Source organism: Mesoplodon mirus, assembly GCF_964341445.2.
Source record: "Mesoplodon mirus genome assembly, chromosome: 9".
Taxonomy (NCBI): domain Eukaryota; kingdom Metazoa; phylum Chordata; class Mammalia; order Artiodactyla; family Ziphiidae; genus Mesoplodon; species Mesoplodon mirus.
Window position 1 is genome coordinate 24271116 of NC_138985.1, and position 14186 is coordinate 24285301.

The 14186-nt window shown below is 40.7% G+C and overlaps 1 protein-coding gene across 1 annotated transcript in view; it reads right to left on the reverse strand.

The window, feature by feature from the left end:
* The window catches only part of VPS41 (VPS41 subunit of HOPS complex), a 194646-nt gene that overhangs the window by 9949 nt on the left and 170511 nt on the right, over window positions 1-14186 (reverse strand). Inside the window, exons 23-25 of the mRNA XM_082631906.1 lie at window positions 2740-2794; window positions 1916-2056; window positions 307-443 (exon numbers count right to left, since the gene is read on the reverse strand). Of these exons, the coding sequence (XP_082488032.1) occupies window positions 307-443; window positions 1916-2056; window positions 2740-2794 (333 nt within the window). The remainder of the gene's footprint in view (window positions 1-306; window positions 444-1915; window positions 2057-2739; window positions 2795-14186) is intronic.

The following is a 14186-nucleotide window of genomic DNA, read 5'->3' on the forward strand; positions in this document are numbered from 1 at the left end:
TGGGTGGTCTGATCTAATAGCCACTGTAACGATGCCTGCACCTTCCCCAATGCCATGCTATATTTATCCTATAAATGTAAGAATGCCTACTCATCAAGTAAGTCTGGGGATAGTTAAGAAATACCGATGGCTTCCTGCAAGGGCGGTATTTCTAATTTCTCTGTTTGAATGGTATTCCAAATATCTGGGCCTAAGTAAAATGTGACTATCAAATTGAATTGATGTCCAAAATAAGCCCTAGAAATGTTTATCCAGTAGTCAGTCAACTTACTCAGCATGCTCATTTGTCCAAGAAAAGATACTTACTTGCAGATTGTAGTCTTGCAGAATTTTAACCAAGGAGTCTCTCAAATTAGGAATCTCCATTCCTTCCTTAATACGGTGAATCAGTAGAATTGGGTCAACATGCGTGCCAATATTGTTTAACAAGCCGGTGATAAAGGCTACAAGACACCGCGGAAAACAACATATAAGCAGTGTAGCTAATGCAATTTTAGGTCGAAAGTCACTCAAAGAAAATGTTATTTCCTTTAAGTAAGTGTTAAAAAGCATTTGAATTGTTAAATCCTCCCAGGAACTAATCTTCCTTTACCTTCTAAATGAGAAGGGATTAAGAAAAAAAAAAATGAGATGAGAACAAATGATTACTTCAGAACACAGTTTGTAATGCCAAAGGGGGGCAACTAGTATTTGAGAATTTACTAAGGCTCAGCTATCATATACGTTTCTCCTATTCTGCCAAGGTAGGAATGCTATTTGTTCCCATTTTCCAGAAAAGGAAAATGGGGTGGTTAATGAATTCATCCAGGGTCACACAGCTAGTGATTTTTGAACCCAAATTCAAACCCAGGGCAGGCCCAGGTTCACAGTGTGCTTCATTACCCGAACTTTGCCTCCTTTAAGATCCTTAGACCACCACTCTATCAGGCTAAACTAGATTCTTCGAGCTATATGTGCATGTAGCTACCTTAATCTAAAATGGACTTGAATAACACCCTCCTCTTGAATCTCTTATTAAAAAACAATCGTAACAGCGGTTTCTAGAACTTGAAAATCTTGAAACAGATAAGCCTTCTGACCAAAAAATAAAAAAGGGAAAAGGGGAAAGATTTTAAACCACGACTGCTAGTTTCTGAATCATATCTGTATCTTTAAAAGAGGACTTGCGTCACCGTTAGGTGACTGCCTTTGTTTCCTTCCAAACTGGGAGACCCAAGGCAGATGGTCAGGGAGAGGCAGCAGTGTGTATACTCCTGGTGCTGCACTGATAAAACAGGGCAGGAAAGAGAGGCTCAACGCTACAGTAGCAAACCTCCATATATGGTCAATGTCCAGTAACGGTTATGGGTTTCCATAAAGAGGCTCGATAAGGGCTAGACCACACACTTTCAAAATAAATGCCCCCTGTGTACAAACAAAACCAAAATCTTCTGTTCCATTCGGGTGCAGTAGGTAGAAATATGCTTCAACCAAGTGTTCTTTATCAAGTTCAGCTAATACGAAGTGATGAGGCTCCAGGCTTCCCTGCACAGGAAGAGTACTGGACATCATTACTATGTACCCTGGCCTATTTTTTTTTTTTTTTTTTCTTTTTGCAGTATGCGGGCCTCTCACTGTTGTGGCCTCTCCCGTTGCGGAGCACAGGCTCCGGATGCGCAGGCCCAGCGGCCGTGGCTCACGGGCCCAGCCGCTCCGCGGCATATGGGATCCTCCCAGACCGGGGCACGAACCCGTATCCCCTGCATCGGCAGGCGGACTTTCAACCACTGCGCCACCAGGGAGGCCCTGGCCTATTTTTATTATAGATACTTCATCGTATTTTTAACTCAGTGCATCTTGAGATGATTCCTACTCTAGACACAACTGGCTAAACAGAGAGAAAGAGGTTGTGACTGCAGATGGCTTTTCTGCTTACGTGGTTTGTCGATGGAATATAAAATCAGATCTTCCCAGAGTTCCCCGTCATCCTGCTCCTTGGCAAAGTCAATCGCTTTATCAACATCATGTAATTCCTCCATGATCATCTTCAGGGCGCTTCGGCTGTTACCCATTCGGCCTAGCAAAATGTGAGAAATACATTTAGGATAATGTAATAAAACATTTTAAGAGAAATCACATATCTCTTAATTTGTTTACGTAGTTTGATGGCTGTGACAAAACCTTATATGACATCTGTAACTCAGTAAAATCAGTATTTCCTACTCACTGGGTGTTTACTTTGTCCTGAGTACTCATTTAAGCACTTCACATGAATTATTTTATGTAATCATCACTATAATCTTATGAGGTATGTTCTACTAATATTTCTATTTTATAAAAGAGGACATAGGAATGTTAGTGCCTTGCCAAGGTCATACAGCTACTAAATGGCAGACCTGGAATCTGAATCAAGGTCTGTCAGATTCTGACTTCCTTCTTATGATAATTGGGAAAAAAAAACAAAACTTCTCAACCCATCTACAGTTTATTTTGATTTATATTGTAAGGTGTGAACTGATATAGCTTTGGTCATTTATTACACAATTCTAATTGTTATCTCAGTAGCATATATTAAATGATGCAACCTTCTCTATTGAGCTGTGAAGTCTCCTTTACTAAATATTCAATTTCTTATACAAATCAGGCTCTGACCTCTGTGTTACTCTGGTCTAAAACCTATGTCCATTCTTACACACTTTACATCACGTTGTCACCCCATTCCTTAGTTTATGGGGACCAAAATGAATAAAAGCTACTCACTCAGAAGATAAACTGTCTCTTCTACGAAGTTTCTCTGTTGACAGATCTCAAGAGCCTTCAAGTAAAGCAGGGTAAAAAAGTTATTATGGGTTACCAGCCAAGAACAAATATCTATAGAGTCACTTAAACATACAAGTTTGAAAGAATTTTTTTCATTGCCTCCCTTTAAAAACAAAACAGAGCCAAAACAAAACACAAACCTCCTCAGTTTTGCTTGTGGCTGTCCTGATTTACCTCTCAGAGAGGTACTGGACCCTACACAATTTACCTGATAACATGTTTGAGGCAGAACATTCCAGAGCAAAGGCAGAGAGCAAGATGCTAAAAGAAAGGCTCTTTCCCACGAGGCTTTCTCTCTTTATGCTACTTGAGGTTTCTTCACGGCACTGCCCCCCACCTAATTCACAGGCACTGGTCTAAGCCCTGTTCCCCTCCACTGAATTGTGCCCTCCAGGAAGGCACTACTGTTCACGGCTGCAAGTTCCCAGTATGGAGCACACCACAGCTCAGCACGCATCTTATGCGTAAAGAATTAAACACTGGGAATATTTCTATTGCCGGCTCACAAGATCTAAGAGAACTCTGCTCAAGGATCTGTCAAAAGTGAGAGGAAAACTGGAATAATACGTGCACCCCAGTGTTCATGGGCAGCACTACTTACAATAGCCAAGGCATGGAAGCAACCTAAATGTCCACCGACAGATAAAATGGATAAAGAAGATGTGGTACATATATACAGTGGAATATTAGCCATAAAAGAATGAAATAATGCCTTTTGCAGAAACAAGGATGAACCGAGAGGGGGAGGGATATTTAGGGAGTTTGGGATTGACGTGTACACACTCCTATATTTAAAATGGATACCAACGAGGAGATACTGTATAGCACAGGGAACTCTGCTCAGTATTCTGTAACAACCTAATTGGCAAAAGAATTTGAAAAAGAATAGATACATGTTTATGTATAACTGAATCCCTTTGCTGTACACCTGAAACTAACACAACATTGTTTATCAACTGTACTCCAATATAAAATAAAAAGTTAATAAAAGAGAAAAAAACACATGTGACAATCAAGAAGTGTCAAAAAGGAGATCAAGAAATGAGGGATGGGACTTCCCTGGTGGCACAGTGGTTAAGAATCCACCTGCCAATGCAGGGGACGTGGGTTCGAGCCCTGGCCCAGGAAGATCCCACGTACCATGGAGCAACTAAGCCCGTGTGCCACAACTACTGAGCCCATGAACCACAACTACTGAAGCCTGCGTGCCTAGAGCCTGTGCTCTGCAACGAGAAGGCACCGCGATGAGAAGCCCACACGCCGCAACTAGAGAAAGCCCACGCGCAGCAACAAAGACCCAACGCAGCCATAAATGAATAAAATTTAAAAATTAAAAAAAGGGATTACACAGATGACAGCATCTCCTTGAGTGTAAGAAAGAAGCCACACTGGGCGTTTATAAAGAATTCAATCCTGAATGAACTGGCACACATTCACTCTGCACTCTGCTGGGGACTAGGGGGCCAGGAGGGATGCAGATGCACAGATGACGGTAATAAAAACCCTGCTGCTACTGCCATGTAAGAGAAGGAGCAGCCGCATGAGTCCACCCAAGGGAGCGCACGTCCAGGGAGGGTCACACAGACGTAGCACAGAGTCCCACGACTGGGGGAACGTGAATAGAGGGCCACGTGCACAGATACGGGACGTGGGCTCTGGTTGTGGCCTCTTGTGAAAAGCTTCACAGAAGGGGTGCCCCCTGAACTGGGTGCAGTGTGATGAGAGGGGGTCCAGCAGGAAACCGCAGCTCACACACCTCCCACGTAACCTGCACACTGCATTGCTGTGCTCCAGATGGAAGCCAAGACTGTTTCTGGTGGCTTATGAGGCACCTGCGATCTGGCCCTGCCTTTCCCAGCAGCTCCATCACAGACCCTGCTCGTCTGCCTGCTGTGGTTCCTCGGCCTGGAACACCACCTCCCCCACCCCCCTCCAGCCCTGGCAGGTCCTTCAGCAAATACTCGCTGGACCTTACACGTGGTCAGATCCCAGGTACTCACTCTCCTTGCATCCTGCACACTTCACCACACTTAATCACAGGTGCAGTGAACTGCTCCCCCAATTGTTCATCTGACTTCCCTTGGCTGGAACCATGTGCGTTCTAAACCCTGTGCTTTGCACACCGCCTGGCTCACAGTAAGTGGGCAAGAAATATGTTTTAAATAGGTGAGCAGGCAGAAAAGGTTTCAGAGGAAGATTACTGGGTTGCATAGTTAGAGTCGTCATTTAAAAACAACTAACTATAATAAAGACACAGACCTACTTGAGAATGGACTTGAGGATATGGGGAGGGGGAAGGGTAAGCTGTGACAAAGCGAAAGAGAGGCATGGACATATATACAGTACCAAACGTAAGGTAGATAGATAGTGGGAAGCAGCCGCAGAGCACAGGGAGATCAGCTCGGTGCTTTGTGACCGCCTGGAGGGGTGGGATGGGGAGGGTGGAAGGGAGGGAGATGCATGAGGGAAGGGATGTGGGAACAGATGTATATGTATGACTGATTCACTTTGTTATAAAGCAGAAACTAATAAAAAAAATAAAAATAAAATAAAAATAAAAATAAAAACAACTAACTAAGGCTGTTCTTGGAAAATAACAGAAGCTAGATTTGAGATTGTGATTTTTGATTTAAAAGATTTATGCAGAATATATCTTTAAATATGTGTCTCTGGTTGGAGATTAACAACTAAAAGGGAGGGGAAAGAAAGGCAGATCATAGAGATCAATGGAGGGGGAAAAAACCCAAACTAAACATAAAAAAATTTTTAAATAATACTTTACTTAGAATTGGAATGAAACTAAGATATGTTTTAAAGTACACAATCATTTAAATGAGCAGACCTGAAGGTCACAATGAGGAGACACCACTAATTTGATTACTTGCACAATTCCTTTAAAAATTACGTGGCAGACAAAACAGAAATATAGGTCAATGGAACCGGATAGAAAGTACAGAGATAAACCCATGCACCTATGGTCACCTTATCTATGACAAAGGAGGCAAGAATATACAATGGAGAAAAGACAGTCTCTTCAATAAGTGGTGCTGGGAAAACTGAACAGCTACATGTAAAAGAATACAATTAGAACTCTCCCTAACACCATACACAAAAATAAACTCAAAATGGATTAGAGACCTAAATGTAAGGCCAGACACTATAAAACTCTTAGAGGAAAACATAGGCAGAACACTCTATGACACAAATCACAGCAAGATCCTTTTTGACCCACCTCCTAGAGTAATGAAAATTAAAAAAATAAACAAATGTGACCTAATTAAACTTAAAAGCTTTTGCACAGCAAAGGACACCATAAACAAGACGGAAAGACAACCCTTAGAATGGGAGAAAATATTTTCAAACGAAGCAACCGACAAGGGATTAATCTCGAAAATATATAAACAGCTCATGCAGCTCAATATCAAAAAAACAACCCAATCAAAAAATGGGGGGAAAATCTAAATAGACATTTCTCCAAAGAAGACATACAGGTGGCCAAAATGCACAAGAAAAAATGCTCAATATCACTAATTATTAGAGAAATGCAAATCAAAACTACAATGAGGTGTCACCTCACACCAGTCTCCAGAATAGCCACCACCAAAAAATCTAGAACCAAATGCTGGAGAGGGTGTGGAGAAAAGGGAACCCTCCTGTGCTGTTGGTGGGAATGTAAATTGATACAGCCACTGTGGAGAACAGTATGGAGGTTCCTCAAAAAACTAAAAACAGAGCTACCATATGATCCAGCAATCCCACTTCTGGGCATATACCCAGAGAAAACCATAATTCAAGAAAGATACATGCACCCCAATGTGCATTGCAGCACTATTTACAATAGCCAGGTCATGGAAGAAGCCTAAATGTCCATCAAACAGGGGAATGGATAAAGAAGATGTGGTACATATATACAATGGAATATTACTCAGCCACAAAAAGGAACAAAATAGTGCCATTTGCAGAGATGTGGATAGACCTGGAGACTGCCATACAGAGTGAAGTAAGTCAGAAGGAGAAAAACAAATGTCATATAATATGACTTATATGTGGAATCTAGAAAAATGGTACAGGTGAACTTGCAAAGCAGAAACAGAGACACAAATGTAGAGAACAAACTTAAGGATACCAAGGGGAGAAGGGTGGAGTGTGGTGAATTGGGAGATTGGGATTGACATATATACACTACTATGTATAAAATAGATAACTAATGAGAACCTACTGTATAGCACAGGGAACTGTACTCAGTACTCTGTGGTGACCTAAATGGGAAGGAAATCTAAAAAAGGGGGATATATGTATACGTAAAACTGATTCACTTTGCCGTACAGTAGAAACTAACACAACATTGTAAAGCAATTATACTCCAATAAAAATTTTTAAAAATTACATGGTAGAGATGGCTAGATGTCCCCCCAATATCCTTTACCCATTTCTTCTATAGTAATAAGACTTTAGGTGGGTGTGTGACTGCCCAGAATTAAAACAAAACCTTCATGCCTCCCCAGTGGTAGGAGAGCTATGTGACTAGTGTCCACCAGAAACGTGGGATGGCGGCTTCTGGGAATGTGAACCCGTGCTCTCATTTTTAATCCTTTCATCCAAACTGCTGCTGGAAACATGGATGATACTGTCTTACATCATGAGGTCAAGGTCATACAAGGTGGGGGAAACAAGAAAAGAGCCCGGGTCTCTGACCCCCTGGCTGCTACCACCACCAGGGTCACTCCAGTAAGACTTCCACGTGATAGAGAACTAAACTGCTCCTCTGTTTAAGCCATTATTATTTTGGTATTTTTATCACTTTGTAGATGAAGCAAATCCTAACTCATAATTAGAAAATCCTTACTCATTTAGATTTAAAACATGGTTTATGAATCTCTATATGGTCATACCCATAAGTCATCATCATAAAGAATGGAACTTTCTTACCAATTCTTAACTCTTCTGGAATCATACTAGAGGAAAGACAGGATAGACATGTGAGAAGTTAAATAGTAATGGGAAAAGCAAAACTGTAAGTCAGAGGGTCTGGGACTATTCCAAGAAAAAACTATTTAGAAACCAACTGATTTGTGCTAGCTGCTGAAGATACAGCTGGACGAACAGTGTATGGCCTGGTGAGACTGTGTCATTCACAGACAGACGGCAAATGGTAGTGTAACAGGGAAGAACAAATCTGACTCCATGTTGGATCTGTTTCTTATATTTTAACCGTTGTATTCCATCGCTTTTGCTACCAGTTAAGAATGTTGCCTAGAGCCTAAAATATACAGGATAGCCCATTTTCAAGACTCTGACCTTTAAGGGTGTAAAACTTTTCCATTCATATAGAGAGAAAAAGTTGCAGAACACAGAGTAACATCTGTCTTGCTGAAGGTTTACAGGAACATCGTGACCTGACCTACGTGGACAGCTCCAAGAACAAAGGATTCCTACACCAAGGAGTCTGCAGCAACCAACCACGCCCCTCCCTCACCTTGCCTTTAAAATGCTTTGCAGAAACCCTTTGGGGAGTTTGGGTTTTTGGGGGCACAAACCACCCGTCTCTTTGCATGGCCCTGCAATACAACTTTCTCTGCTCCAAACTCCGATGTTTTGGTTTGGCCTCGCTGTGTGTCGGGCACACAAACTCATGTTCGGTAATACAACTGGATAGGTATTATAGAATGTTTAGAGAAAGACAATGTGAATAAAGATGAGAATGATGCTTAAAGTGGTGTATTACTTAAAGGTATCCATAAATCAATTCTGTACCTGGAAATTCACTGACACTTTAAGGTACCACTCAGGAGTTGCAAACAGAGCCACCCTCCTATTCTTGAACACATGAGGATGCTTGAAAACATGAGTGTCTCAAACCACAAAGAGAGTCTGTGGCCTGAAGGTTCACCTGAGCTGTCCAAGATAGTAGCCACTTGCTATAAGTGGCTCTTTAAATTTAAATTAAAACTTCAATTCCTCGCTATCCATATTTTAATTACTCACAGTTGCTACATGTGGCTAGTGGCTACCTTGTTAGAGTAGACTGTAGTCCATTTTCATCACTGCTGGACTGTCAAAAATGACCATTCATGTGGGGAGAAATGTCTGAAGGCTGATCTGGAGTCAAGAGTGGTCTGGAAGGCAGGCAGATGTGTAACACCAAGCTCAGAGGTAATCTGGGTCTCTGCAGTTTGAACTTCACAGATTTATAAATGTTTTATGACAAGTTCCTAACAGTATTTTGAATAACCCTTTTCTCCTATATGAGAAAGGAGAGACTCTAGAAATCTCTGGACTTTCGAGTAAAGTGTAGAAAATAATTTCTGGCACACAGAATTTTTCTATTACTGACACAAGTAAAGCATAAAAACATGTTTTCTGGGGCCTCCCTGGTGGCGCAGTGGTTGAGAGTCCGCCTGCCGATGCAGGGGATACGGGTTCGTGCCCCGGTCTGGGAGGATCCCATATGCCGCGGAGCGGCTGGGCCCGTGAGCCATGGCCGCTGGGCCTGCGCATCCGGAGCCTGTGCTCCGCAACGGGAGAGGCCACAACAGTGAGAGGCCCGCATACCGCAAAAAGAAAAAAAAAAAAAAAAAAAAAAACATGTTTTCTTATTTTAGATTCTTGAATGTTCCTGAGCCATAGAGCTCCCTCTAGAGGAAAAGAGTAGGGAAACAAAGATTTTTAAAGCCAACAGGAGACACACACACACACAAGCTCAGAAAAGGAGAATAATAGAAAAAAAGTGACAAGACAATAATAACAGAAATTGAGTAAAAAATGATGCAAAAATAATATTTTAATTTTCCTTCTCCTGATTTAATGTAAAAGGTAAGTAACAGTTAGAAATTTGGGGTTAACTAACAGAAACCTTATCAACTATATAGACTACATAGTGATTTCTACCTAGCCTTGACCCTGTCATCTTTTATCCAGTCTTATTTTTTAAGGAAAATTTATAAACTGTGCATCTCCCACTTTATGCCTCCAAATTCATAAATACTGCCACCTTGTGAATGCCATTAGATATGAGAGCGATCATAGATTCAGGTATTAATAATAAAGCTGATACTCTGCTTTTAACTCTGATACTTATGCTTATCTGCATAAGCAAATCAGGTTTGCAAATGAAAACTAGTGCCTGATGACCCTACCTGGAAATTACAGACGAAAGAGCAGTTTAAAAACCGATGTCTTTCATGATTATTGCAGTACTAAGGAATATCTTTATTACTGTTGTAATTTTAATTAACTGTTTAAACCTGAAAAATGTTTTCTCATCATAGAGGAAAGAATACGGGACCTGAAGTTGAGACCCAGGTTCCAAGTCTTGGCCCTTTGACTTAGTAGCTCTAGACTTTGGGTTGTTTCTTTCAACTCCTCAAGACTCAAGCTTGTCATGTATAAAATGACTTTATCCACCGACCTGCACTTTTGTAGAGATTAAATAAAACCAAGGAACATGAAAGCACAGCACACATGATAAAGTACAACAAAAACTGTTTCGGGATACTTTTTTTAAAAGCCTATGTTTATGGTCTTTTCAAATTGCTTTAGATGTTATAAATTCCTACCCACCCTGTATCTCCTTTAGAATGAGCAGTTTCATAAAAACTTATGATTCATTTTGGAATGTAAGAGTTGTGGTGATTTTAAATCCTGAACTCTGGTCTTTGGTAACTACATTCCTAAAGGGCTTCTAATGTGATGCAAAGTCTCTACAAACTTTCTGGCCAAATGCTATTGACTGAGGCATTTCAATCAAGTCAAAATAAGTTTGACCTGTGTCAGTTGCTTCATTTGCAAATATTTTCTCCCATTCTGAGGGTTGTCTTTTGGTCTTGTTTATGGTTTCCTTCACTGTGCAAAGGATTAATCTCCAAAATTTATAAGCAGCTCATGCAGCTCAATAGCAAAAAAACAACCCAATCTGTTTAGGGCAGAAGACCTAAACAGACATTTCTCCAAAGAAGATATACAGATTGCCAACAAACACATGAAAGAATGCTCAACATCACTAATCATTAGAGAAATGCAAATCAAACTACAATGAGATATCATCTCACACCAGTTAGAATGGCCATCATCAAAAAATCTAGAAACAATAAATGCTGGAGAGGGTGTGGAGAAAAGGGAACACTCTTGCACTGCTGGTGGGAATGTGAATTGGTACAGCCACTATGGAGAACGGTATGGAGGTTCCTTAAAAAACTACAAATAGAACTACCATATGACCCAGCAATCCCACTACTAGGCATATACCCTGAGAAAACCATAATTCAAAAAGAGTCATGTACCAAAATGTTCACTGCAGCTCTATTTACAATAGCCCGGAGATGGAAACAACCTAAGTGTCCATCATCCGATGGATGGATAAAGAAGATGTGGCACATATATACAAAGGAATATTACTCAGCCATAAAAAGAAACAAAATTGACCTATTTGTAATGAGGTGGATAGACCTAGAGTCTGTCATACAGAGTGAAGTAAGTCAGAAAGAGAAAGACAAATACCATATGCTAACACATACATATGGAATTTAAGAAAAAGAAAAAATGTCATGAAGGACCTAGGGGTAAAACAGGAATAAAGACACAGACCTACTTGAGAATGGACTTGAGGATATGGGGAGGGGGAAGGGTAAGCTGTGACAAAGCGAGAGAGAGGCATGGACATATATACACTACCAAACGTAAGGTAGATAGCTAGTGGGAAGCAGCCGCAGAGCACAGGGAGATCAGCTTGGTGCTTTGTGACCGCCTGGAGGGGTGGGATAGGGAGGGTGGGAGACGCAAGAGGGAAGGGATATGGGAACAGATGTATATGTATAACTGATTCACTGTTATAAAGCAGAAGCTAATACACCATTGTGAAGCAATTATACTCCAATAAAGTTGTAAAAAAAAAAAAGTTTGACCTGGATTCTTGAAGATTTCACCCCTTTGCTCAGTGATTACCCAATCCCAGCAAAGGCAGACAACCAGAAATGAGAAAGACAGAGCTGTATTCTGTTGGAAGTGAATTATCTACAGTAGTGAGTCCACATGCTCTGAATGCCGTGAAACCTTAAACACTTCCCATTTAAAATAAAAACAAACACCAAAATATAACCTCAACGTCTTTTGGGACTAAACAATCTATAAACTCTTCTGAAGTAGAAATGTCTTGGGGGTGGGTGGAAGGGGGGATTAAATTTTTTAAGTTCTTAACTTTATATTCAGTAGAAATGGAGACCAAATTTTCTGAGTCTCTCTTTAGACAAAACAGGTGAATCTGTACCCCATGACCTTCATTTTACCATCAGCATGTTTAGGATGCTTTTTTTTTTTTTTGGTAAGTATTTTATTGAAGTATAGTTGATTTACAATGTTGTGTTAATTTCTGGTGTACAGCAAAGTCAGTCAGTTATACATATATATATATACATTCCTTTTCATATTCTTTTCCATTATGGTTTATCACAGGATATTGAATATAGTTCCCTGTTGCTATACAATAGGACCTTGTTGTTTATCCGTTCTATATATAATAGTTTGCATCTGCTAATCCCAAACTCCCAATTCATCTCTCACTCGCCCACCCCTCTTGGCAACCACAAGACTGTTCTCTATGTCTTTGAGTCTTTTTTGTAGATAAATTCATTTGTGTCATATTTTAGTAGGATGCTTTTAATGGAAGGAAAATCTACTTTGCTTTATATGAATTGGTAGCTTTTTTCATGTTACAAGTAAACATAAAAGGAATTTGTTTCTAAGACGATTAAGTGTGCACAGAGTTCTTATTTCTAGGGAGAAAGGAATGAGATCCTTAATGAGTTAAAGTCAAGAAAATCTGCTTTAAGATGGCTTGGGGTACCTGAGCAAGGATAGTGGTGTATTTTTGCAAATATACAGATTTCCCACAATGGAGTCTGGTGCAAAGATAATCTCTTATAAAGATGTCTCAATGACCTTTAACATGAAAGCTAAAAATGTGGATTATTGACTTGATTATAATGACATGCTTCCACCACTACCATCTCGAATCCATTTTGTTCAAAATTCTCTTTCAGTGGAAAACATGAGATAACTTAAAAAAAAACTATTTAAAACATACTTGTTTTCAGATGCTTGTGTTGAGTTCTCTTACATGCAACTGGTTCTTCTCAGCAGATCAGAGAGAAAAATTCAAAAAGGTCTACACAATGCTCCAAGTGAGTTCTCTGTATTAGAAGTACCATGTGTGGGGTGGAGATTTTCTGATGCTCCCTTTGAGGGCAGGGCAGTGTGACTTCTGTTGAACACTACCGGACTGGAAAACTACAAACCAGATGGGCTGAAAGTGTGTTCTAGACACAAACGTTATGGAATCCCTGTGGGCCCTCTGCATCTGTGTTCAGTGAATGAGATGAAGGAAGCCTGGGTGGGTGCTGATCACCCTTGCGTGCGGGGCTCTGGCTGAGGAGTCTGCGGGATACAGCCGCGTCCTCCTGGAAACAAACGATGTTTCCTCCAAAAGTGAGACAAAAACAAACGGGCACTCAAAGAGTAAGATTCTCCCTCTTTTTCTAGATGATAGATTCTAAAGTGAGAAAAGAGAGGAACGTTTGCTTTTCTTTTTTAAGATGATGTGTTTCCAAATTTATTCTTGAGAAAAAGCCTTAGGGCCCGAACATAAAATGTTAATGTCTTTCATAAACTAATATGCAGGCAAGATTTTTTTTTTAATTGCAGATTTTGAGAACGCATTGAGCTGAAACTGGCTCACAGTAAATTCAGTACATTTGAAGTTAATCATCATGGGCTGAGGAAGCAACTAGAAAAGTTGCTTTATCAGTCACCTTCTTAGTACATATCTCTTATGGGTCAAATAAGTATGTTTTGTTGACACACACAGGTGACTATGAAAAGTACTTGCTCTCTGGCCATCTGAACTTAGTAAGACACTTGTAGGTGGTAGCGAGTATTCCAGGTGGTCTGAAGAACCATGGGAAACAAAACTGATGGTCTTCTATCGGCCAGTTTCTAGTACACACATATTAAGTATTATAGTTTATTTTGAAACAGCAGGCTCACGACACCTACTAGTTCATATTCAGCCTAACTAGAACCTCGTGTGTATCAATGTATCCATTCACTAACTCGGTCAGGATGCAAAAAACATTTAGTGTCTAATGTGTGCCGGCTACTGAGTTTATCAAAATGAGTGAGACAAACTCCTTGTCCTTGAAGAATTTACAGGATGGTGGGAGAGACTAGTAATTACGTCTATTAAAACTATAATGGGGGCCTCCCTGGTGGCGCAGTGGTTGAGAGTCCGCCTGCCGATGCAGGGGATACGGGTTCGTGCCCCGGTCTGGGAGGATCCCATATGCCGCGGAGCGGCTGAGCCCGTGAGCCATGGCCGCTGGGCCTGCGCATCCGGA